Source organism: Phaseolus vulgaris, chromosome 11, assembly GCF_000499845.2.
Source record: "Phaseolus vulgaris cultivar G19833 chromosome 11, P. vulgaris v2.0, whole genome shotgun sequence".
NCBI lineage: Eukaryota > Viridiplantae > Streptophyta > Magnoliopsida > Fabales > Fabaceae > Phaseolus > Phaseolus vulgaris.
The window spans coordinates 10,977,576-11,001,386 of record NC_023749.2 but is presented as its reverse complement, the minus strand read 5'-3'; the positions used below and the strand labels follow the sequence as shown (position 1 = coordinate 11,001,386).

The 23,811-nt window shown below is 31.4% G+C and overlaps 2 protein-coding genes across 2 annotated transcripts; one reads left to right on the top strand and one right to left on the bottom strand.

Moving 5' to 3' along the window:
• The first annotated feature begins 672 nt into the window (after positions 1-672).
• On the top strand, positions 673-3,069 carry LOC137834113 (uncharacterized). The gene has a single exon (XM_068642177.1). The coding sequence runs from the start codon at positions 673-675 to the stop codon at positions 3,067-3,069; it is 2,397 nt and encodes a 798-aa protein (XP_068498278.1).
• A 14,350-nt stretch (positions 3,070-17,419) lies between these two features.
• On the bottom strand, positions 17,420-20,635 carry LOC137829803 (probable WRKY transcription factor 31). Its single transcript, XM_068636729.1, has 5 exons — positions 20,121-20,635; positions 19,687-19,785; positions 19,001-19,555; positions 18,794-18,907; positions 17,420-18,308 (listed from the first exon to the last, which is right to left on the bottom strand). Exons 1-5 carry the CDS (start codon positions 20,463-20,465, stop codon positions 17,622-17,624), a joined length of 1,800 nt encoding a protein of 599 aa, XP_068492830.1. The 5' UTR covers positions 20,466-20,635; the 3' UTR covers positions 17,420-17,621.
• Positions 20,636-23,811: the final 3,176 nt, after the last annotated feature.

Here is a 23,811-nt window from a genome sequence, read left to right as displayed (position 1 = left end):
TTGAAAAGGGTTAAAGACAAGATGGACCAAAGAGGAGAACAAGGTGGAGAACAGGAAGACAATGTTAACATGCCAATGGCAATGTTGGTACAACTACAAAAAGAATTCGAGATGTTAAAAAAGAATAATGAAGAAGAACTAAGCATGTTGAGAGCCGAAAATGCACATATGAGGAGAAAACTGCAGGAAGAGACAGTTCTGAATTCGTCCTTTGCAACTGTTCAACCTAGAGCACAAGTAAATGAAAGACTTCATCACAACGAAAGTTCCCAAACCAAAAGAAGATTGCTTGAAACCTCTGGGGTTTTTTCAGGAGCATCCTCCAGAAAGCATCCGTTTTATGATGTTATAGTTGATACTCCATTACCTGACAATTGGAAAAATTTGACAATTGACAAATACGATGGAAGTACAGACCCTGATGAACACATTCCAATATATACCACTCAGATAAGCTTGTATACGTGGAATGATGCTATTATGTGTAGAGTGTTCCCTACGACGCTGAAAGGAGCAACATTGAGTTGGTTCACACGCCTCCCACCTTTGAGCATTGATTGTTTCGATACACTGGTGGGAAAGTTCGATGCTCAATTTGCAACCAGTCGCACTCATCATTTAACATAAATTTCTTTGGTGAACATAAGACAAGAGAAAGGAGAGTCATTAAGAATGTTCATGGAACGCTTTGGAAAGGTTGCCTTAGGTATTCGAAATCTTAGCCTAGAGGTTACCATGCATCATATGATAACAGCATTGAAGCCGGGACCATTCGCCGATAGCCTCTGCAAAAAACCTGCAACCAATTTGGATGAACTAAGGCAGCGAGCCTCAAAATTTATGCAGATGGAAGAATTGAGAGAGTTCCGAAACCAAGTGAGGGTTGATGGAGGTGAGAAGAGGGTGATGGAAAGAGAAAGCGGACCTATGGTCAGAAGAGCCCGAGAAGAGTTCAGAAGTCGAAAATTCCAACAATACACACCTTTGAATACAAATAGAGCAAGAGTTTTGCAAGAAGCCATGGCAACAGAAATAATACCACCACCAAGAAAAGCAAGAACACCAGAAAGGGCAGATCATACCAAGCGGTGTGAGTATCATAAAAATCATGGCCATCATACAGAAGAGTGCATCGGGTTGAAAGATAGAATAGAAGAGTTGATCCAAGCAGGACAGTTGAAACGCTTCATCCAAGGAGGAAATACGAAAACAAGATTAAGTCCTGAAAAAGTGTTGAAAGGGAGAGAGGTAGGACAAAGAAGAGTGGAAGGATTTGAAAGAAGAGAAGATAGAAGAGTTGAAAAAAGAGATGATAGGAGGGAGGGAAGGCCAGAACGAAGAGGTGATAGGTTTTATCAAAACACCCAGTCGGTTAGGCGAAGTAGGGAACGAAGTCTGGGAAGGCCGGTCAGAGGATTTATAAATACAATTTCAGGTGGTTTCTCTGGCAAAGAATCTTCATCGGGAAGAAAACAACATTGGAGAAGTATCAGAACCATTAATCACATTTTTAAAAAAAGAACTTTGCCATCGATGCTTTTCACAGATGAAGACTTTCAAGAAATCGATCCCGATCATGATGATCCTATGGTGATAACAGTAGAAATAGCCGAGTATGCTGTCATGAAAACCTTGGTTGATCAGGGGAGCTCAGTTGATATTTTGTTTTGGGATACTTTCAAAAGGTTGCACTTGAGAGAAGAAGATATTGTACCTTTCAGAGAACAAATTATTGGCTTCTCGGGCGAAAGAGTTAGCACTAAAGGATATGTTGATTTAATGACAACATTCGGCAGAGGCAGTAAAACTAAAAAGATCAAAATCAGGTACTTGGTGGTGGACGCTTCCACATCATACAATGTGTTGCTAGGGCGATCTTCTTTGAATAAGTTGGGAGCAATAGTTTCAACACCGCATTTAGCCATGAAATTCCCAACAGAGAAGGGGGAGATAGCCACGATATATGTTAATCAAAAAGATGTTCGTGAATGTTACGCAACAGGCTTAAAGATGAATTTGAAAACAAATAGAGATACTGAAAGAATGGTGGCGATGGCAGACTTGGACCCCAGGTTAAATGATGAGAGGTTAGAACCAAAAGAAGAGACAACAGCTGTAGTATTGGGACAGGACGAGAAGCAATGCACTTACATAAGTGGAAGTTTGCCCGAAGAATTGTTAAACAAACTTATCACATTGTTACGCAACAACAAAGACTTGTTTGCTTGGAAACCATCTGATATACCTGGAATCGATCCAGAGGTAATTTGTCACAAATTGTCGGTATGTCGAGAAGCGAAACCGATATCTCAAAAACGAAGAAAGTTGGGTGAAGAAAGACGAAAAGCAGCAATTGAAGAAACCGAGAAGTTAATGCAAGCTGGTTTCATTAAGGAAGCTCAGTACACAACATGGTTATCCAATGTGGTGCTAGTCAAAAAACCGAATGGAAAATGGAGAATGTGTACCGATTATACAGACTTGAATAAAGCTTGTCCGAAAGATACATATCCATTACCCAACATAGACCGATTGGTAGATGGGGCGTCTGGACAAGAAATGATGAGCTTTCTTGATGCCTATTCAGGGTATAACCAAATACAAATGTATGAGCCGGATGTTCCAAAAACAGCTTTTACCACAGATACTGCCAATTATTGTTATAAAGTCATGCCTTTCGGCTTGAAGAATGCTGGAGCAACATATCAAAGACTCATGGATAAAGTGTTCAAAAATCAAATTGGGAAAAACATGGAAGTATATGTGGATGATATGGCTGTGAAATCGGAAGAGGTAGAGAAACATTTGGGAGACCTTGAGGAGGTGTTTGCACGCATAAGAGAATACAATATTCGTCTTAATCCGGAAAAATGTGTTTTTGGTGTGAAAGGTGGAAAATTTTTGGGCTTCATGTTAACCAACAGAGGTATCGAGGCAAATCCCGATAAATGTGAGGCAATAATGAAAATGGGAAGTCCAAAGAATTTGAAGGAGGTACAAAGACTGGTGGGGAAGCTGAACTCATTGTCAAGATTTCTACCAATATTAGCGAGAGAACCAAGCCGATAGTTAACTTGTTGAAAAAATCTGAAACCTTTGAGTGGAATGACCGATGTGAGCAAGCCTTTACTCAGATCAAAAGCATAATAGCCGAACCACCAATCTTAGTTAAACCTGTGTCAACCCAACCTATCATAGTTTACCTAGCAACTTCAAATGAGGCCATAGGAGCAGAAACCGATATATTTTGTAAGTAGATCCCTTCAAAATGCCGAAACCAGATATCCCAAGGTTGAAAAAGTCGCCTTAACATTAGTGTATGCTGCAAGACGCCTTCGGCCATATTTTCAGAAGCCGAGAGCACTTGCTGTGAGGAGAAGCCGAGAGCCCTTACCGTGAGGAGAAGCCGAGAGCACTTGCTGTGAGGAGAAGCCGAGAACCCTTGCCGTGAGGAGAAGCCGAGAACACCTGTTGTGAAGAGAAACCGAGTGTCCAGCCCAAGATTGAAGGATTTGCATAAAGAATTAATCTTGTTAATCTATTTCGAGTGTTCTTGGTCCCTGTTGTAAGAAAAAAAGAAATTAAAATATCAAGTAAAGTGTAAGAGTATAAATAAAAACGAGTAATACTGTTTATTTATTTATTTTAAGAATGATAATTAAATAAAAAATATTTAGAAAATACGATAGTTAATGAAGTATATAGTTAGTTAGAGAGTCACCACGTGGTTTCTTTAATGTTGCAAGTGTCGTTGACCAGCTCATGTTGAGCTGTAAATAATTAGTAAAATAATGTTTTTCTATTTTAGAAACGTTATAGTTTTCTTAAAAAATATAAATTGATTGAAAAATAAATTATTAATTGAAAATATGCGATTTAAAATTTACCAAAAATATGAGAATTTATAGAAATTAAAGTCACCCGTCTCATTTCACAATTCAAATATATTCTGAACAATGTTTGCCGAAAAATATTAAAAGTTAAACTGCTTGCTAATTATTTCGTTGTTAATTAAACTCTTAGGTTTGGTTTTGACTTTATTCATTCTCTTTTTATTGCCTCTGTCATAATGTCATTAGTTATGTAGCAATATATTCTCAATTTATTATTTTATTTCCATTAATAATTTACTCTCTTTTTTTTGGCTCTGAGACAATGCCATTATTTTATTTTCATATAATGTGTGGATTACTTTTTTTTTGTCCAGCGTGATTGTGAGTATGAGTCTACATATGAAAATAAATAAATTAATATCATATTAGTAAAATACAATTTTTATCGCATAAATAATTGTATATAACAATAAAAAAATACTTATATATTGGAAGAGTGAGTCGATCCACACTAATCAGTTTTATATTCTTTTTACAATATGATAGATCGAGATAACCCAATACGCATTATTACCCATACTTTCATATGATACTTAGCACAATATATAAGTTGCTGAAACTTATATGCATCTTACACATATTCATTATTAACTTATTTTTATTTTCCCCTTCAACCTTTTAATGATTTCATTTCTTAATTTATGAAATCGTGTTGACAATTTGAAGGCACTTGCACTGGTTTTACATTAATATATATTTGCTTTAAAAAATGATAATTAAAATGTAAAGAAAAAGTTGTTGAAAAACCAAATATAAATCAGTGTAGAATGATGAACTTAAACCAAATTTTTTTATTTAATTAGCTAAAAAATATTAAGTATTCTCATAGATTTTCTATTTTGGATATGAAGCTCACAATTAACTTTATTAATATTGTAACATGAATAGTCCTACTTGGTATTTTCAATAGGAAATTCTTAGTACACACATCATAATTACTTGGAGTTGCTTCAAGAACATTTGATGTTGGAAGAAAGTGCTGTAATACAAGAAAATGAGGATTTAATTGTCAAATATTTGCGTGGGCCAACTGTGGACGCAAATATCATCGGCCAAACGGACGAAAAATTCACGCAAAATTAATTTTGATGCAAAATCGACGCATCTGTGAATTTATTTATTATTTTAAAAAAAGAATTCATTTTGCGTCGGCCACGACCCACACATAGTTTAATGTATGGGCTTGCGTCGGCCATGGCCATGGCCACGCATGTTTATATATTTGGTTTTTAAAATTTATTTATTTAAATTTATTTAATGTATAACATTATAAGAAATATTTTAATATTTAATTCTTTATTGTATTTATTTTTAAATTATTTCTTTAATATTATAATAAATTATTTAAATTTTAAATTTTAATATAAGTTAGTTAAATTAAATTTATTAAATTAATTAAGTGTTTGATTTAAAATTAATTGAGTAAAAGAAAAGACGTATTTAAATTATTTAAATGTTCTATAAAATATTTTATTATTTTAAAGATTATTTATTTTAAATTTATTTGATTTATATATTGTCATAAATATTTTATTTTTGAAATTATGATATAAATTAGTTAAATTAAATTTATTAAATTGATGAAGTGTTTAATTTTGAAATTATTTAAAAAAAGTCATCTTAAAAAGTTTATAAAAATTTGAAAACATGTAGAAAAACAATAATTAAGTAAAAATAGTAAAAAAAAAAGCGTATTTAAATTTTGTAAATATTATATAAAATATACATAAATTTAAGAATATAAATTCAAGATGAAATAATTAATTAATGTAAAATGTGATGGAGGTATTTAAAAATATAGAGTCAATTTTATGTAAAAATAGGTCTTTGACATAGTAATTTTAGTAGACTTAGTTCTTAATAAATGTAACATAAATAAGTAAATTTCGAGGTGTGATATAGAATGAACTTAAAATCATGAAATAGAGTTCATGATTACATTTTGGATTATAAGTTAATAACCCCAGTCCATTGTCAAGGTAAGAGTTGAACTAAGAAGTGCATTTTAAAGGCTGAAAGAGAGTATCATAAGCAATTTGAGAAATATGAGTCATTTCGTGATAGTATATAAAATTAACTTAGAATCATGGAATATAGTTGATTATTAGATTTTGGATTATAAGTTAGAAGGGATGATGAGGGTATCATGAGCAATTTCAATAATAGGGTTCATTGACATTTGTGGTAGTAGATGTTATGTCACATACAAATTATACTTAATTTAGTTTTTGTATAAATTAAATATTTTTATTGTTGTATAAATTAAATAAAGTTTTTTTTACAAATTAAATTAATTTTATGTTGTATAAATTAAATTAAATTATTTTGTATAAATTAAACTAAATTTTTATTGTATAAATTAAAGTAATTTTTTATTGTATAAATTAAATTAAATATTTTTGTATAATTAAATTATTTTTTTATTGTATAAATTAAATTAATTTTTTTTTATAAATTAATTTTTTTTGGTATAATGAAATTAAATTTTTGTATACATTAAATTAAATTTTTTTGTTATATAAAAAAAATTTTAATTTATTTTTTAGATTTTGAATTCGATTTTGAATTTATTTTTTGTATAAATTAAATTTCTTTATTGTTGTATAAATTAAATAAAGTTTTATTTATAAATTAAATTAATTTATGTTGTAGAAATTAAATTAAATTGTTTTGTATAAATTAAAGTAAATTTTTATTGTATAAATTAAATTAAATATTTTTTGTATAAATTAAAATAATTTTTTATTGTATAAATTAAATTAAATTGTTTTTTTATAATTTGTTTTTGTTGTATAATGAAAATAATTATTTTTATATATTAAATTAAATTTTTTTGTTATATAAAAAAATTTTAATTTATTTTTTAAATTTTGAATTCAATTTTGAATTTAGTTAAAATTAAATATTTTAAAGTATGCGTCGGATGTGGCCGACGCATACTGGACTATATATAAAAAATTTTGTGTTCCCGCTTTCCCAACACACAGAGAAGTTGTCCCAAATTTGAAATTCTAAATTTTTCACCCTTCTTCAGCTCTGCTCCGCGGTCGTCAGCGCCTCCGCCTCACCGCCTCCTCCGTGTGCCTCCGCCTCCTTCGCGTAACTAACCCTAACCTCCTCCACGTCACTCCATTTAAAGGTTCAGAGTTTTCTGATTTTTTATTTGGATTATTGAGCTGGTATATTGGTTGAATAATATTTACAATTATTGAGCTGTGAATGATATATTGCTTTCTGGTATATTGGTTGCTGGTATATTGATTATTGAGTTGTGAATGTTATGTTGTTATGTTACCTGAATAATATTTACAATTAGACCGAAAAGGATGTAAAGAATGCCTGTAAGTTTAAGTATTTGACATTTTTATTATATACAAAGTATTTTAATTATTTTATTTATTTATATTGCTTGTATTTTTTTACAGGTTTATTACATTACTATGGGATTCATTTTGCTACTTTTAGTTAAATTTGTAAAGTACAATTTTAATTGTAATATTTGTTTTAAGTATTCATATCATTTTAAATATTTGAATGGATCAAAGACTTTGTTTAACTATTTGTATTATTTTTGTACTTTAGATGTGTTTGTGGATGTATTGTGAATGATAGTAATTTGTCTAAATGTGATTTGGTTGGTATTTATTTTTTACAGGTAAACTGGCTAGAAAACAAAATAAATTGTTTTTTTTCTTCCCTTTATGCATCGGCCTTTGGCCCACATCATTTTTTTTAATATGTGTCGGCTTTTGCGTGGGCTAGGCCCGCACAAACTCTGATATATATACATATATATTTTTTTTTCTTTTTTTTTTTTTCATTTTCGTCGGCGAAGCCCGACGCATAACCATTTTGTGTGGGTTTGGCCACGAATAAGCCGCCGCATATGCGTCACATATGCGTCCACTCAGATTATGCGATTTCACGCAACGTGCGTCCAACTCGCTGACCCACGCTAATTTCCATTTGCTTCCAAGATTTTTTCGTCGGATCTATGACCAACGAAAATCCGACGCATGTGTCAATTTTTGACATTTTACGTCCATTTTTGGCCCACGCTAAATCCTTGTTTTCTTGTAATAATCAATGTTACTTCAATTTTTTCTAGTTACTTAATAGAAACAATTATTGTTTATAAAAAAATTATTTTATTACTTTTTAAGAAAAAGCTAGGTTTAATGATATAAATAATATTTATATAATATATATATATATATATATATAAACATGTCCCTAATATTGTTGTCATAATAATTAAATGGTCAAGTAGGTGTAAAAATATTTGGAAATGTCACTAAAATCAAGTTATATTGTGACAAAAGTAATTGTTACTAATAACTACATGTAATAATATTTTTTTTTTCGGCGGAACAACCTTTAAATTTATGATACAATTCACTATTTTTTATATATTTTTATTTTGTTCCAAAAACACATCTCACTTATGACTTTCTTTCTTATTTTTCACTCCTTTATTATTTTCTTTTACTTTATAATATTTTCGGTATTCTGGGTTCTTACTCTAGAGGATTTTACTGTCCAATTCTGATTATTGGTATTATTCGAGAAGTTCCTATTGTGTATCCTAGGGAACTTACACAATACACACATATAACTCCTTACGCACAGTGTTCACCCACGTCTCAGGAAACCAATATTTTCATGTTTTCAACTTTAATTTATTACTTGTAAGGACTTATGAATGACAATATAGACAACAACAACAACTCTACATTGAAGACGTCAAACGTTGTTTTCGCAACTCAAACCATTTTTGTGAAACTGTTTTCATCCTGTTGGACATGTACGAAGTTGCTTTTGCATTTCCACTTTCTAAACCCGACTCAAGCACGTTTGCGAAGCAAATTGATGTTTTGACCATGCAAATAAGGTATCGTCACACCTTACTCAGTGCATTATCTAACGATTTGTTCGATGTCTATTGATCTTACAAGGAAGAAAAAGATTTCCCTTATTCTCAAATACACTACTGTAGATGTCGTTAGAAAAAAGTTTGTGATCAAAAACTACTATCGCAAGGAGATGATTAAAGACAAGGACATCAAGATCCAGATAAACAAATACCATAAGTTGCTTGAAGATATCAAAGCAGAGACAATCCTCCTAAGGCAAATATAGCCAAAGGGTAAGATACCATTGTTGCAGTCGTTTCACAAGTGAACCTTATGACCAATGTGTGTAAATGAGTGGTAGACTCTAGGACTACCAGACACATCTGTGCAAATAGAAACATGTTTACCTCCTACACGAGTGTGGGGAACGGATAAAAACAAGTTTATCTCGTGATTCCAGGACAACTTCTGTCCTAGAAAAGGAAAGGTTATTCTAAAGCTCACATCTGTTAAAACTTTGGCTTTAAGTGATGTGCTATATGTGCCATCGATTAGAGTTAATTTGATCTCTATAGTGTTGTTGGAAAAACTTGGGATTAAAGTGTCATTTGAATCTGACAAGTGAATTGAGATATCTTGTTACATTCCTTGGTTCATAGTCAAGGTGTTTTCGTTACCTTTTATTATTGTTTTTTAATTCTGTGTTTATAAAGCACAAGATAGAGTTTCTTGGTGGGAATCACAGTTGTGACAAGGTGTTGTAGTGAGTGGTTTGGTTCTTGTAGTGTTCAAGAACTGTTTTGCTTTTCTTATAAAAGATTTTTGTTGATTTAGTGAATTCCACCTTGGTGTGAAGTGGGACTGGCTTAGGAAAAAGGATTGTTTGGTTCACTCTTGTATCTTACTACAAGTAGACCATATATTATGTTTGTTATATGCATGTGTGAAAGGTTTCAATCTAAAGAAGGATTCTAAGAGGATTTTGAAGCACTTGCAACGAACTAAAGAAGTTGGATCCTTGTCATGTTTCTTGAAATTTAATTGGCTATTCCGACTCTGACTTTGCAGGATGTAAGATAAACATAAAACGTACAAGTGGAACTTGTCATATGCTTGGATCAAGTTTAATCACATGGCATTGCAAGAACAAACATGTGTGGCTTTGTCCACGACAAAAGCTGAGTACATAGCTGCAGGGAGTTATTGTGCACAGACCTTATGGTTAAAACAACAACTAAGTGATTTTGGGATAATCTTCAATAAAATTCATTTATTATGTGATAATACTAGTGTTATAAACTTAACCAAAAAATCTATCATGCATTCACAAATAAAGCATATTGAGATTAGACATCATTTTCTTTGTGAAGATATTTCAAATGAAAATTGTGAAATAAAATTCATTGGAAAAAAATAACAATTAGTAGATTTGTTTTCCAAACCACTTACACAAGATAGGTTCAATTATCTTATAACTAAATTAGGCATAATTAGCTTAAGTAATGATTCTTAATGATAATTTTAATTGGTTAAAATAAATATGAATTGATTCCTTTTCATAAAGTGCTATTTTTAATTGACTATTTCTATTTTAATCAAATCTGTTTTTTTTTTCCTGATTCTGTTTAAATCTTTGTGACGTGGAGTGCTAAAAGAAATATTTTTTGTTTGACTGTGTAAATGCACACTCACGTGAATTGTCAAAATGCATTGATTGACATTTCTCGTTCTTATAAAAATTTGTTGAATAATTTAAACACAAAGTAATTTCTATCTTATCTCATAAAATCCTTTTTATCTTTATATAACCTAACATTGCACAACATCACTTATCATATTATTCAAAATCTAGTCGGTTGTTTCTTCTTTCTGTTGATATCCAAGTTCTCATACAAATTTAACAAATGGCTTCATCACAAAAGAAGAAGAGATCTAAAGGATCATCCTCTAGCTCTCAGTTTGGATATCTTGAGAGCTGATGACACTGGTGCAAAAAAGCAAAATGAGTGCGACTATTTTACATTTATAAGGGCGGCTATATAACTGCATTTGATGAGCACACATTTTGTAAATCAAAGAGATAAGAAGGCGGCTATATAGCCGCATTCGTAAATTCGATTTATAAATGCGGCTATTTACATAGCTGCATTTATAAATCACATTTACAATAGGCGTTTAGGGTTTCTTTTCTTTTTCGTTGTTGATTGAATTTCTAATTAAAGTTCTCAACTTTGATCTTTTCCAAAGAACATGGTCACATTATTTTAGCATTTCTTTTGATCTCTTGGTGCATCCATATCACACCTCTTCGTATTTCATCCCAATGGAAGTTCAAAAAGCCCAAATAAAAATTCCCCAATGAAACGCAAATATATGACAGAGCAAAGCGGGAACAACGACGAGGAAGGCACAACAAAAAGCAAACAAAAAACTTCCCAAGAATGACCTTAACAATGGCATAAGACAAAACATAAGAGAAACGCAAAACATACAAAAATCAATGGTGAGAGAGGAAGACAATGCTTACTGATGACACGAAGACAATGCAAAGAAGAGAGGAAGAAAAGAGGAAGCACAGTTAATGGAGGAAGCACATAAGAGAAACAAAGCACGAGAGAAAGGAGAGTATCAAAACGTAAGTGACACATTTATAAATTAAGGTTAAAAAGGTTTTAAAAAGGTGACTATTTGTAAGACCGCATTCGTAAATCAAGTGTTTTGATTTACAAGGGCGGCTGTACAAATAGTCGCCCTTGTAAATCCAAACGCTTGATTTACAAGTGCGACTTTACTAATAGCCGCACTTGTAAATGAACTTAATTACAAAAATGCCACAACATTTTTTACGAAAGCATTTGAACGCAAAGCCGCACTAAATAAACCGCACTTGTTTATTCATTTTGAACTAGTGTGATGAAGATGCCATGATAACCTTCTTGCATGAAATAAGTAGAAAGAAAATCAACATCCCCAATGTAATTCTCAAGCTTTAGTGGTTGAAGCCTTCCGTGAGTTAACATGCAATGTTTATCATGATTTGATTAATGTTTTTTTTTTTCACTGACCAAGATTTTAATGGCAAGAATTTAGTATCCACTGTTAAAGGAGTCAAAATGCTGATTACAACTGTTGTGTAGAATAATTTAACTAGGCTGAAGCATAATGGAGCGAAGGTTGGTAAAGGAAACACAACTGAAATCAGCGAGTTCAACAAGATGAAATTCTACCATTCTTGTTTGAAGAATAAAAAATTCCTTCCAATCGGTTTCATGTAGGTAATCTCAAGCTAACTCCCAAAGTTTTAGCATGCTATATTGACTGAGGAGGATGTGATACTGATGTACTTCCTAGTGAACAAAATAAAGGTAAACTGGATTTATATGATGAAGGAACACATGATCAAGTCCAAGAGACATGTTGATTACAAGTTTCCTTTTACAATTGTGGTTTCAAAAATTCTGGAATATTTTGAAGTTTATGTGAATGATGAGTTGACTGGAACCATCAAGGCTGGTAGTGAAATAGGTTGCTCTACATTAGTCAAAATGGGTTTTTAAAAGGTTAACAATTTATGGATTACTTGTTTTTGATCAGCAAGAAAAGATATAATAAATATGGACCACTTTAAGGGTGGTCCAACCCTCTAATAACAATTTATGGATTAATAAAAACGGTGATGTTGGTGATATTCCTGAATCAAGCAATGTTGGTGAAGATGCTCAAGGAACTGATATGAATACTTTGGTAGCCTATGTACCATTAGTGGAGAGAGGTGAACCATTGTCTAGTTTTTAGAGGGTCATGCTTCATAGGTTGGACACCATTTGTGCAAAACAAAAGGGAATATTTTGAGATGGCTACATCAAGGTTTCAACATCTTGATGATCAGATTGAAGTTGTACAAAAGTAGTTGGTTGAGCTCTATCACTGTGATTTTTAATTTCTTCTTCTTCTTATAATCAGTTTAATTTTCATATATGTTGAACTCTCTTAATTTTTGGTTGTATGATGCTTGTTTATGCAACTTGAACATTTTATATTCTTCCTAAGCACTGTTAGTACTGCTATATTTTGCTATGCGTGTTTTTATTCGATAGACTGGTATATTCATTTAAATGGTTTATGTGCATGGTTTCATTTTGATGAACACAAAGGGGGAGAAATATGTGTTCTGCAAGTCAGGGGGAGCAAGCTGAAGAACTATTATTTCTTCTTTTTGCCATTAAGTACTGCCTACAAAAGATAAAGCTTTTCAAGACCCAAGACCCAAAACTTGTTGTTGAACTGTTTGTCTTCATCAAACAGGGGAAGATTGTTGGACATCTCAAGGATCCAACTTTAATGTTTGATGAAGCCATATTAAAAACTTGATGCCTTAAGTGTTTAGGTAGTTTAGTTTTTATTTTGTGTGTATTGATTTATCTTTTGTCTTAATAAATGATGATGAATCTAAAAACAAGTATTTTTAACTAGTGAAAAAGTTTTTAAATTGATTTATGGAACATTACAATTTTTTAATATGCTATCTTTTAAATCAGTTGATTGAAAATACTTAAAAGTTGTAGATTTTTTTGAAATATGTTTATATATTGAAAACTATGCTTTAATATGTAGCATAAGAAATGTTTCCAGTTTGAGTTCTTTGCATTTGAGAAAAAATAGTTTCCATGCTTATTACATTTCTTTAATTGAAATCAACATATTGCTTTGAGTTTTTAACATGTTGATTTTTCTTAACTGCACATTTTTAATAAAAAATCGTGTTTGCTAAATCTCTATAAAATGATTTGCATTGTTTCAGAAAAAAGGTTACTCATACATTCTATAATTTTTACATTTTAGAGAGTCTTCGTGATTCAAGTTTTGGTGAGAAATAGTTGTTGAAAGATCTTTGAGGTTCTTGAAGCAAAACTTTTATCATTTAGGTTGAGGTCAAAGATATTTCACTGTTGTCAATCCATTTGTATTTCTTGATTCACTTTTTAGGTTAATTCATTCATTTCTATATTTTATTGTATTTTTGTATTAGTTTGTAGCTAAGATAAGGTTTCTTAGTAGGTTTCACAACTGTGACATGGTGTTGGAGTGAGTGATTTTTGTTCTTGTAGTGTGCAAGAACATTTTTGTATTTCTTATAAAGAAATTGTGTTGTTTTAATGATATTCACCTTGATGTGAGGTGGTACTGGATGTGGCTCTATTGTGAGTGAACCAATATAAAATCTTTGTGTCTTTCATATGTTCTTTATCTTTGCTTTATAAAATGTCTGCATAAGAATCTGTATTGATATAATCAATTTTTTTGTTTTACAAAAATAATCGGTTGTTTTTGTTGTCTACAAATTTGTATTTATTATCTGTAATAATTGAACGGTTGTGATAATTGATATTGGTTGTTACATTGAATATTAATATTTTGTATCAATTTGTATTAGTTATTGATTAACAATATTAATTGAAACAATTGATAGTTTAATCAATTTTCACTAATTATGATAAAGTCAAATGTTTTCTTAAAGCACTGATTGATACTCTTGAAATTTGTACCTATCATATAATCGGTATATAAATTTCTTTTCAGTATTTTTTGATCATAAAAATAATCTTTTAATTCAAAAATAACCTATTGAAATTATTCTAGATATTTGTTCTAAGATTTGTGTATTAAAAAGATTAATCAATCATTTTTAAATAAAAAAAAAATCATTTCATGCATTAGTGTATTTCAACTACAAAATTAATATGTTGTTTTTCAAAAGAATTTGTTAAAAAATATTTGGTTGGTTGTAAAGAAAATATTTGCGAAAATCTTCTAAGTACAATCCACCCTCCCTCTTAAAATTAGAGGTTCCTTTTATTTTTACAATAATTAAATTAAATTACAATATTTTGTTAGTTTAGATACACACCTTCTTAAAAAAAAAAAAAAAAACTTTAGGTACACATATAAGAATATCTCTTATATGGTTGGGAAGAAATGTCTAGTAAGAGATGTCTGTAGTTATATTTGTAATTTTTTATTGTATGTATTTTGTAAATGGGTTGTACTATTCTAACTATTTTGTATAGTTATATAATATTTTTTATTAATTTTTTAAAAACCAAGAAATAAAATTAATTAAAATGGAATATTGATTTCATCTATCTTCTTTCCCTTTCCTAGATGCATTGTTTGATTTCTAGCATAAACATATATAAACACTTGTACACCCTTCTTCCAGAGCTAAAGTTGTATCATATACCTATAACAAAGTTGTGCAGTTGTCTCACGATTTCTATGTTATTGGTTTTGAATGAAATCTGTTTTTTTATTTCAAGACTTTGATCTCGTTAAATGCAACACTCAAGTTGTGTTGTGTTGATACTAGTCAACTTCTTCAAAGTTGTGCCTCCATGACACAATTTACTTTTCAGTAAATAAAAAAATTGCTCATTTTCATATTATAAAAAAATTACACCAATTTCATGAAAAAATTGAGTATTAAAGTATTTAGAGAAAATATATTTTTAATCTTTTAAATAATATTAGAGAACAATTATTGATGAATTAAAATACGAATTTCAATTTATATTTATTACTGTATTAAGTAATATCAAACTACACATCTATTTTTGTGCTTACAAAAGCAAATATTGTAATAATTATAAATCCTCTATCTATATAGTTTAATATTGTATATACAACACAAAAATAAAATACCCGTTTTTCTTAATCGATTTATTTTTTTACTGTATATATGTTGTGTAAGAAAATAGATTCTCTTCATTGTGCACATGTCTCATCGACCAACCATAGCTATAATTGTTCGTGTGTTTTCTTATTGTTTTAATCTTGTCTACGCCATAACACACTACTGATCCAGATGCCCCTGGTGCCGAAACAATCGAGTGGTTTGGTTCGTTAGGTTTAGGTTTTTTGTTGAAAAGATCACCAACACAAAGACGTACAAAAAAACCAACCTCCGAACATGAACTCAGAAAATCGTGTAAAAACTAAAATGATATAGCGACAAAATTTGTTCATGCAATCACTAAAGCTAACGTTAAACATGCAAATAATTAATTCAAACAGAGAGTTTACCAATCCAATTCAATAGTTTATTATATCCAATAAAGGTGGATGCATGTAGTGGCATGTCAATTGTACAATCACTAAGAATAGAATTATAATCTGTGCGCATGATTGCACAAAATTTTGAAAAAAAGGTTTTTAGGTAGTTACTTTTGGTGCTGAATAACATATTGGTCAGAAGCATGGGAATGCTCAATTAGCCTGAGCATTGAAGAATCATAGCCTATAGCTTATTTGAGCTTTCAATTTGGCAGTGAAGGCATGCAACTATTAAATGATGAAGCCCACAAGTCACGACCAACACATCAAGACTTTACTATATAACTTCCCACACAAACCAGTCACAGACTAGACTCAAAAAGCAATGCACAAAATCTAGTTACCTCATTTCCCAATACTATAGTGGATTTGGTAATGTTAGGCTTTGGCGTGTACAACATAACGACAAAAGGCTTCAATGAATAGTAATCTAATTGATAGCTTCACCAAAAAGCCTATAAATGCATGTGTGTGTTCATGAAATAGGAGGCATCACTTTAGGTCTGGTAACCACGTTAGGTTTGTATAGTATCACAGACGAAAGTCTTTCGTTTTGAATAACCTATATGTATAATATATACCCTTTATGGGTCTCAGATAAAGCTATTCACATATACTTACATGATCACATATATGAAATTGTCTTCTATTATACCTAGTTTAGATAACTTTCTTAAAGATAAAGTTATTCACAAATAATAGTAAGTATAATGTGAATCAAATTTTTGACATAATAGAGAACCTTATGTATCTTAACATCTTTGAATTCTCATTTAGTTTATCTATAAATACCTGTAAACCTAATAAACCAGCTGTCCATAAAAAGTTTGCAGAGATATATATTAATAAGCACAAGTTTTGCGCATTAAATGTGCCTCCTTTACATGCATTAATTCGCCTCCTGCAGAAGGCTTGAGAATAAAGATTATATTTCATATTCTTGGTCAGAACTTGACAAGAGATTACCATGAACAGTACTTCATCTTCTTGTGTGGATGATGATTTTGTCACAGCAAAAAGTATGTTTCGTTCAAAAGAAAATTAAGATACTAATTAATAAAGAGAACTAAACTATAGGGTTACTGTTAGACGATAGTATATATTAGCCATGTTGGAAACTTACTTTTCAACGTCAAAGTTTAACAACAAAAAGCTATTCCGTTTGATTATGTGAGCTGTAATTTATTATATATATATGTGCATGAAAAAAAAGGTAAAATTATGTGCGAAATGCGTATGATGTCAATTTTTTAACATGGTAGTGAAACTGCATTCACATGGCTGTTTGACCAAATATGGCGCAATGGAAAAGACAAGTTGAAGATCATTACTCTCTCTGAGTCGGTGTTAATTTTCTCTCACTATGAAAATACGCGTTCAAGAAGTGACATCCCCTTTAACTACTCTCAGACGGTTTTCTTGAATTCTCATTTCCCTTTCCATATAATGCCATTTGTTTCACGCAATAGATCTCTTCTTTAATCATCCCGAATTTTCTTTTTCACAAGATTCAGCTTCTACCGTGGGAAATATAACAAAGGAATGAAGAGATATATTTCCATGTTTTATAAAAAGTGAGGAAAGAAAGTGATTTCTTATACTGAGGGATAACAACTGATATAAAGTCTATAACCAAATAAAAAATTATCTATTGTAACGCTTTCCTGAATCACAAATAAAAAGAACTTAATTAAATCAAATTAAATTAATGTGGTAAAAAATGAAAGGGGTGAACTAATTCCCTATTGGAATTGTTGATTTTATTTTATTGCTTTCCGTTGCTGTTGTTGCTACTTGTGATGTTGCCATTGCCAGTGCTGTTGCTGGCTGTCATGTTGCCATTGTTGTTACTATTATTACTGTTGTTGCTGTTGGTGTTGTGTTGCTGAGCACCACCAATAATGGAAGTGATTGCTGCAGCCAAAGCTGCAGTGAAGTTTGGATCAGCAGCAATGGCAGCACTAACTGTGTCAGTAAGGTGTGGCGGTACCTGCTGAGGGTGGTTACCAAATTGTGAAGGGTCTGCATCATGTGACATTTGAAGACCAGAAAACTTTGATTGATTGTAGAGTGCTTGTCCAAATATCTGAGGCATTAAAGAGGCTGGGGAGTTTGCAAAATTCTGAGGGACACCTTGGAGGGGAATTTGTAACTGGTTTGGGTGCCTTGGAAGCTGTAGAGGGTTTGGAGATTGTGTCAGGTCCAATGTAACAGTTGGGAATGGAGCAGATGCTGAGATAGTAGCCATGCTTGAAGAGCAAGGGAGAAGTGTCCTTGTCAGTAAGTTTGCATTCATTAGGCTGTCAGCACTAGACATTGACCCAGAAAGAAGCATTCTTGCTGCTGAGGAAGTGGTTTGTGCCATTGCCATAGCTGCTGGAGGCAAAGGATGGTTGTGATTGCCTTCATAGGTTGTGATGAGGACTGTTCGGTCTTCAGCACACCTTTGCACCTGTTTATTTCATGTAAGATATATTGGATTAGCTAGATAAACCACGTGATTTTTAACCTACAGTATTGAACAACAATAACTGTGCCTTGAAATGAACATATTCTTCAATTTAATATTTGTACTCTTATCCATCTTCAACAAATGAACCTAAATTATTATAACTTGCATATTTGTATTTGAAAACTTGTTTACAATTGGTTGAGTAAAAGGTTTCAAATTGCTGTTGAGATTTTGTGGAAATACACATGTAGTCACAATTGCAACCCCAAAGAACGTTGCACCTTTTTAAATAAAACCTTCAAGTCAACAACTAAAGATAATGAGTAGTAATACTAGTTTTGAACCAATTTTTTATTTTTTCACTCCCTGATTTTACCACCTACGTTACATCTCTTCCTAACCTTCTATCTAATATTTCTATCTATGGTATCTATCATTTTCTCTCTCTCTTGTTCCTACAGAAGTGTGAAATCATCAATAAATACCTGTTTTCTAACTGGGCAACCAGCAGCCATGGTACACCTATAATAAGCTCTAGGACATGGGTTTCCTTTGGCCATCTTCTGCCCATACTTTCTCCATTGACAACCATCAGTGATCTGAGACAGTTAAAAACCTCTCTATCAGCTAAAATGAACAAAAAATTATCATGAACAATTTTCCAAATTTGAAGAACATGCAGTCCTACTTACCATGGGTGCTTCTGATCGAGCTCTAACGGAAACTCTTGCCTTCCTCATGGTTGCCTCAGCCTGTTCAACGTTACTCTTTTGAGGACTAAACCTTGGAACTTTATCACCAGAAAAAGCATGTCCTGAAGGACTATCCTCACTTTCAACCCCTCTACCATATTCCTTCTTCTCTTGGTCATACCCTTCGTCATTAACAATCTCACTCTTACCGGTCCCTAATTCCTTCGAAGCCACTTCTGCGTGGGGTGATCCTGATCGATCTTGACTTCTTCCCCCTGATGAAGAAGAGGGTTCGTCAGTGTCAGCATTCGTAGCCAATCCAAGATCCATGAACTGTCTTGGCACCAATACCCCACTACTCTCACCTTGCTTCTTCTCTTCTAACTTTCCACCAATCACTTCTTGTTCTTCAGCTTCCTCGGCCTTCTGCTGCTGCATCAAATTCATAAAATGCATCTGAAGTGCATCGTAATTGACGTTAACCTGATCAAGCGTGTTCCTCAACTTTTGATTCTCCCTCTTCATTCTCTCAAGCTCAGCTTGAAGAGCAGCAACCTAAAATGTTCATCGGAAACGCTCTACTTTAGAAGACCCTCCAAAATAAAACAAATGAAAAAGAGCAGCACCCCATGACATGTGATCTCATTAAATTCAACAAACTTTTATACATATCCATCGATCTTTACCTCATTCTTAGCTCTTCTGTCTTCTGAATTGGGTGATATCTCATCATCCACCATAGATTGATCACTGCTAGTGTTGGCAGTAAGAAGATTCAGACCAGTCTATTAAAAACAAAATACAGATTCATGAGCACACCAACAAAATGATCACACACAAAATGTTCAAAAGTTCGTGCAAATTTAGAATATAAACCATAATATACACGGATAAAACTTATACAGATGCACATCTCGGGGTGCTTTTGGTACTATTTTTAAATTACAATAGATTGATTTCAACAGAGACGAAATAAAGGTTCGTATTAAATATTAACATAGATTATTGATATGAAACTTCAATTCCGATAGAATAACAATATAAAAAACATCTAAGAAAGGGTGTGTGTGTGGGAGAAAGAGCTTTTTCCATAAAATATGATGATGGGTGGGTCACTCACGTTCACTTTGAATTCCAACGTAGGTGGAGTGGTGGAATGATGATGATTAGAGGCAGAAGCGGAAACGTTGTGCTCCTTCTTGTTGTTGTCGGAGAAGAAGTCCATCTCGGTTCTGTTGTGGAGGGATGATGGGGAAGAGTCATGATTGTTTGGAGAACAGCTAAGGTTGACTTGGAAGGGGATGGTGTCTTTGGTGCTAACAGTGGCTTCCATGTTGTTGTGGGGACTAAGTTTCCACTTGGGGTGGTTTGTGTCTTCAGGGAAAGAGTTGAGAACAATAGGCTTGTGGAGGAAGAAGCTCCCAATTGGATCTGAATCCATGGAGAGTCCACCACCTCTAACCATAAATTCCAAGAGAGAGAAAGATACAGAGAGAATAAGACTAAAGAGAGAGAGAGAAAGAGAGAGAAGTCTGTGAAGTCTTTATAAACGATGCAATGGACTCGGCAATAAAACGGGACAGCTGAGACTTGAGAAGATGACCACAACTCTTGTTGTCTCTCTTACCTTTGAATAACTTCCAAGTATTATTACATTTCAGTTTTACATGTGGACAAAGACTTGTCAATATTAATGTTACGTGTTCTGTTCATAAAAAAATATGTTCTCAGTTACGATCTGTTATGCATATATTTATATTTATGTAATATTTTTTGTTTTCTGAATATTCTCTGTTTTCAATTCAATGAATAATGGGTGAATGAAGCAGATAAGTACGAAAAATTGTTACTATAAAAATAGACAAATTTAACAAGCGAGAGATTATAGAATACAATATTTTTGTGCTCTTTTTTAACGTGTTTAAAGTTTTTTGTCTCCTGATTCAACCAAAACTTATTTTTCTTAAGAATGTGGTTTGAAAGATATCTTATAAACAATTAGGTCTTAGTTATTATTAGTAGGTTTTTGATAGATAATGTTACATGAGTATATATATATATATATATACACACTAATAGCTAAATTAATTTTATTTGAAGAAGTGTAGGAAAATCCATGAATATGATTTAGTTTATATTTAGTTTCGAATTGCATAGTATAGAAGTCTCGTAAATATAGGTTTGAAAATAGAGATTGTGTAATTTTTGGAAGCCTAACAGTACAGGGTAGATTGCTCACCCTTAATTATAGGGTATAAATTCTTTATAAAAAGTCATATACTCATTTAATAGTAACTAGGAAAGAAAAGAAAGTTGGTGGATCTCCCGAAACGTAAGTTTGTTGACGAAACAAAATTCAACAAATTGCACCAATGATACGAGGAAAAAATGTCCAAATTAATATTAGAAGTATCGAAACTAAATTTGAATGAATTAGAAGATTCCGTAAGAGATGCAATTTCGTTGTGCTTGAGAATTAATATGATTATTTTTATATGTTATTAGTTATTAAGAAGTGGAAGACTTAACTTAATCTTTATAAAATTGATTATTTTTTATATTATATTAAAATATGAACTTTAAGTTTAATTTAGTTTTATAAAATTGATTGATAAAATAAAATTTACATTAATTAATATTTTATAGTTATTTTTAGATGATGTGGGATATTGTGTTGATTTGGTGTGAATGAAGGCAAAGGATTAGGAAGAGGAGATTGACGCGTTCGTTCTGGAAACTCACCGCCCCTATTGGGCCGGCTCATGAGGCTCGTGAAAGTGTAGTCTTAGTCAAAGGTTGTAATGTAATGTGATGAAAGACTAAGCATGGGTCCCTTCTTTCATTGAATTCTATTTCAATCCCTTTACACTCTTCACTTCTATACACAAATGACATGATGCCCACAAAGTTTCACACCACAAAATTAACTATCCCTCTCTCTCTTTCTTTCTTTTTTGTTTCATGCATGCATATTTGGTCACATTTTGGAAGAAAAAGAGTATATGTATATAGAAAGATAAACATAGGATACTACTTTTTGGAGTAATATATGCTAAAAACACATCCCTATAGTCTTTTTCTTTTATACCAATTTAAGTTAAGTATGTGTTTGAAGTGTCACATTAAAAAGAAATAAGTAATATATATATATATATATATATATTTTTTTTTTTTATCAGCAAGTAAGATAGATAATATATAAGTAAAATAACCTATGAATATATTGAATTAAAATTGAGGAGATTTTCTTTTTTTACTTTTCTACAAGTTTGTTCATGATTTATGATGTCGAATGTTATAACTTGTATAGATTACAAAGAAGTATAGATAATAAAAGTAATTTAAGCATTTTTTGCTGTTATATTTTTTATTTTTTCTCTTATTATTTTCTTTGAGTAATAAAATAACAGCATACTAAAAATAAATTATTTGTATTTACAAAAAAAAAATACTTATTACAAGGACTTAAATAAAATAATAAAAATCATTTATTTTTTTATAAAACCAAACATAAAATTGAATTATAAAAACTCTACTTGTGAGGAAAAGGTCATAAAGCAGCTACATATAGTATAGCATGGTAATGACAATGATAGTGTGATTTCTAAATACTGTTAATATAAAAGGATTTATATATAATATAGTTTTTGAGATGGTTATTATAATTAAAAAAGTTATGTATTGAGTATATGTTTTTACATGCACGAACTATTTGATGAAATAAAAATAATAGAAAAGTTATGTAAAATTTTCATTTCTCCAACTCAATTCATTGAGAATGAACGCAACTTTTCACGACTCCTTTTGGCTTATTTTAATCAGAAAATGCATATGTTACCAAATCTTGGTAGATATATTTAATTGATTAGAAGGAATAGGTCGGTTTTACTTATTGGATTCTAAAATCACGGAAAGAAAGTGATAAACTTCATAATAATTTCCCAACCTAACTGGAACCAACTTTTGCTTAGTTTTCTTCTTCTTCTTTCTTCTTCTTCGTCATTCTAATTTCTTCAGAGGTTCTTAGCCGCGTAAACCATGTTTTTTGGGTTTGTATTTACGGCTCAAAGAAACTGAAGACATTGGAAAGTGCATAAAGTTTGTTGGTCATGGCAAACAAAGCTCTTATGTTTTTAAGGAAAATGGACATTGTACATACAATTGCGAAGTGGATAAATGGAAGAAATAGGAATAAAAAGGTATTTATTTCGTATAAAAAAATATTGATTGTTGTTATGGTTATTATAGATTTTTTTGTTCTCCTAAAATAACATAAAAATGTTTTAGAAGATGTTAGTTTTAGGATTCACTCAATACTAATCTTTTAGAAGTCGTTAAATTTGTGAATAGAGTGTGATTCATTTGTAGTATATAGAGCAAGAAGATTACATGGATTTTATGTGTTTTGTATTAGTTTTACTGAACTACAATGAGTATATATATTGTGTTATTCAACCTTCTAATACTTTTTTTAAAGTTAAAAAACTGTTTAATTGTGTTTTTAGTTCCTAAAATTTAGAATAATTATGGTTTTGACACCTTTAAATTTAAAAAGTATTTTTTAGTTCCTCAAAATTTAGAAAATACGGTTTTACTGTCTATGAGTAAAAACAGTTCTTTTTAAAGAAAAAAAGTCTCTCGAAGTTGGAAAATTATAGGTTAGTCCCTAATAATTAATTTGGCAATTCTCTCTACACCTACCTTTTCCCTACTCTTCTTTATTTTTAAGTTGGCGGTGCTAACTATATATTGTTTGTTTTTTTTAAGGTACAAAATCCAAAAAAGAAACAAGGTGCAAAAAATAAAGTATA

Bases quoted from the DNA above. Each gene is read 5' to 3' on its own strand.
- LOC137834113 (XM_068642177.1), top strand. From the start codon at position 673: ATGTTCATGGAACGCTTTGGAAAGGTTGCCTTAGGTATTCGAAATCTT.
- LOC137829803 (XM_068636729.1), bottom strand. From the start codon at position 20,465: ATGGTTAGAGGTGGTGGACTCTCCATGGATTCAGATCCAATTGGGAGC. The intron at 19,556-19,686 runs GTAAAGATCGAT...TGAACATTTTAG, and splicing joins ACAGAAGAGCTAAGAATGAG to GTTGCTGCTCTTCAAGCTGA. The intron at 18,309-18,793 runs GTATTTATTGAT...TGAAATAAACAG, and splicing joins GTTGCCCAGTTAGAAAACAG to GTGCAAAGGTGTGCTGAAGA.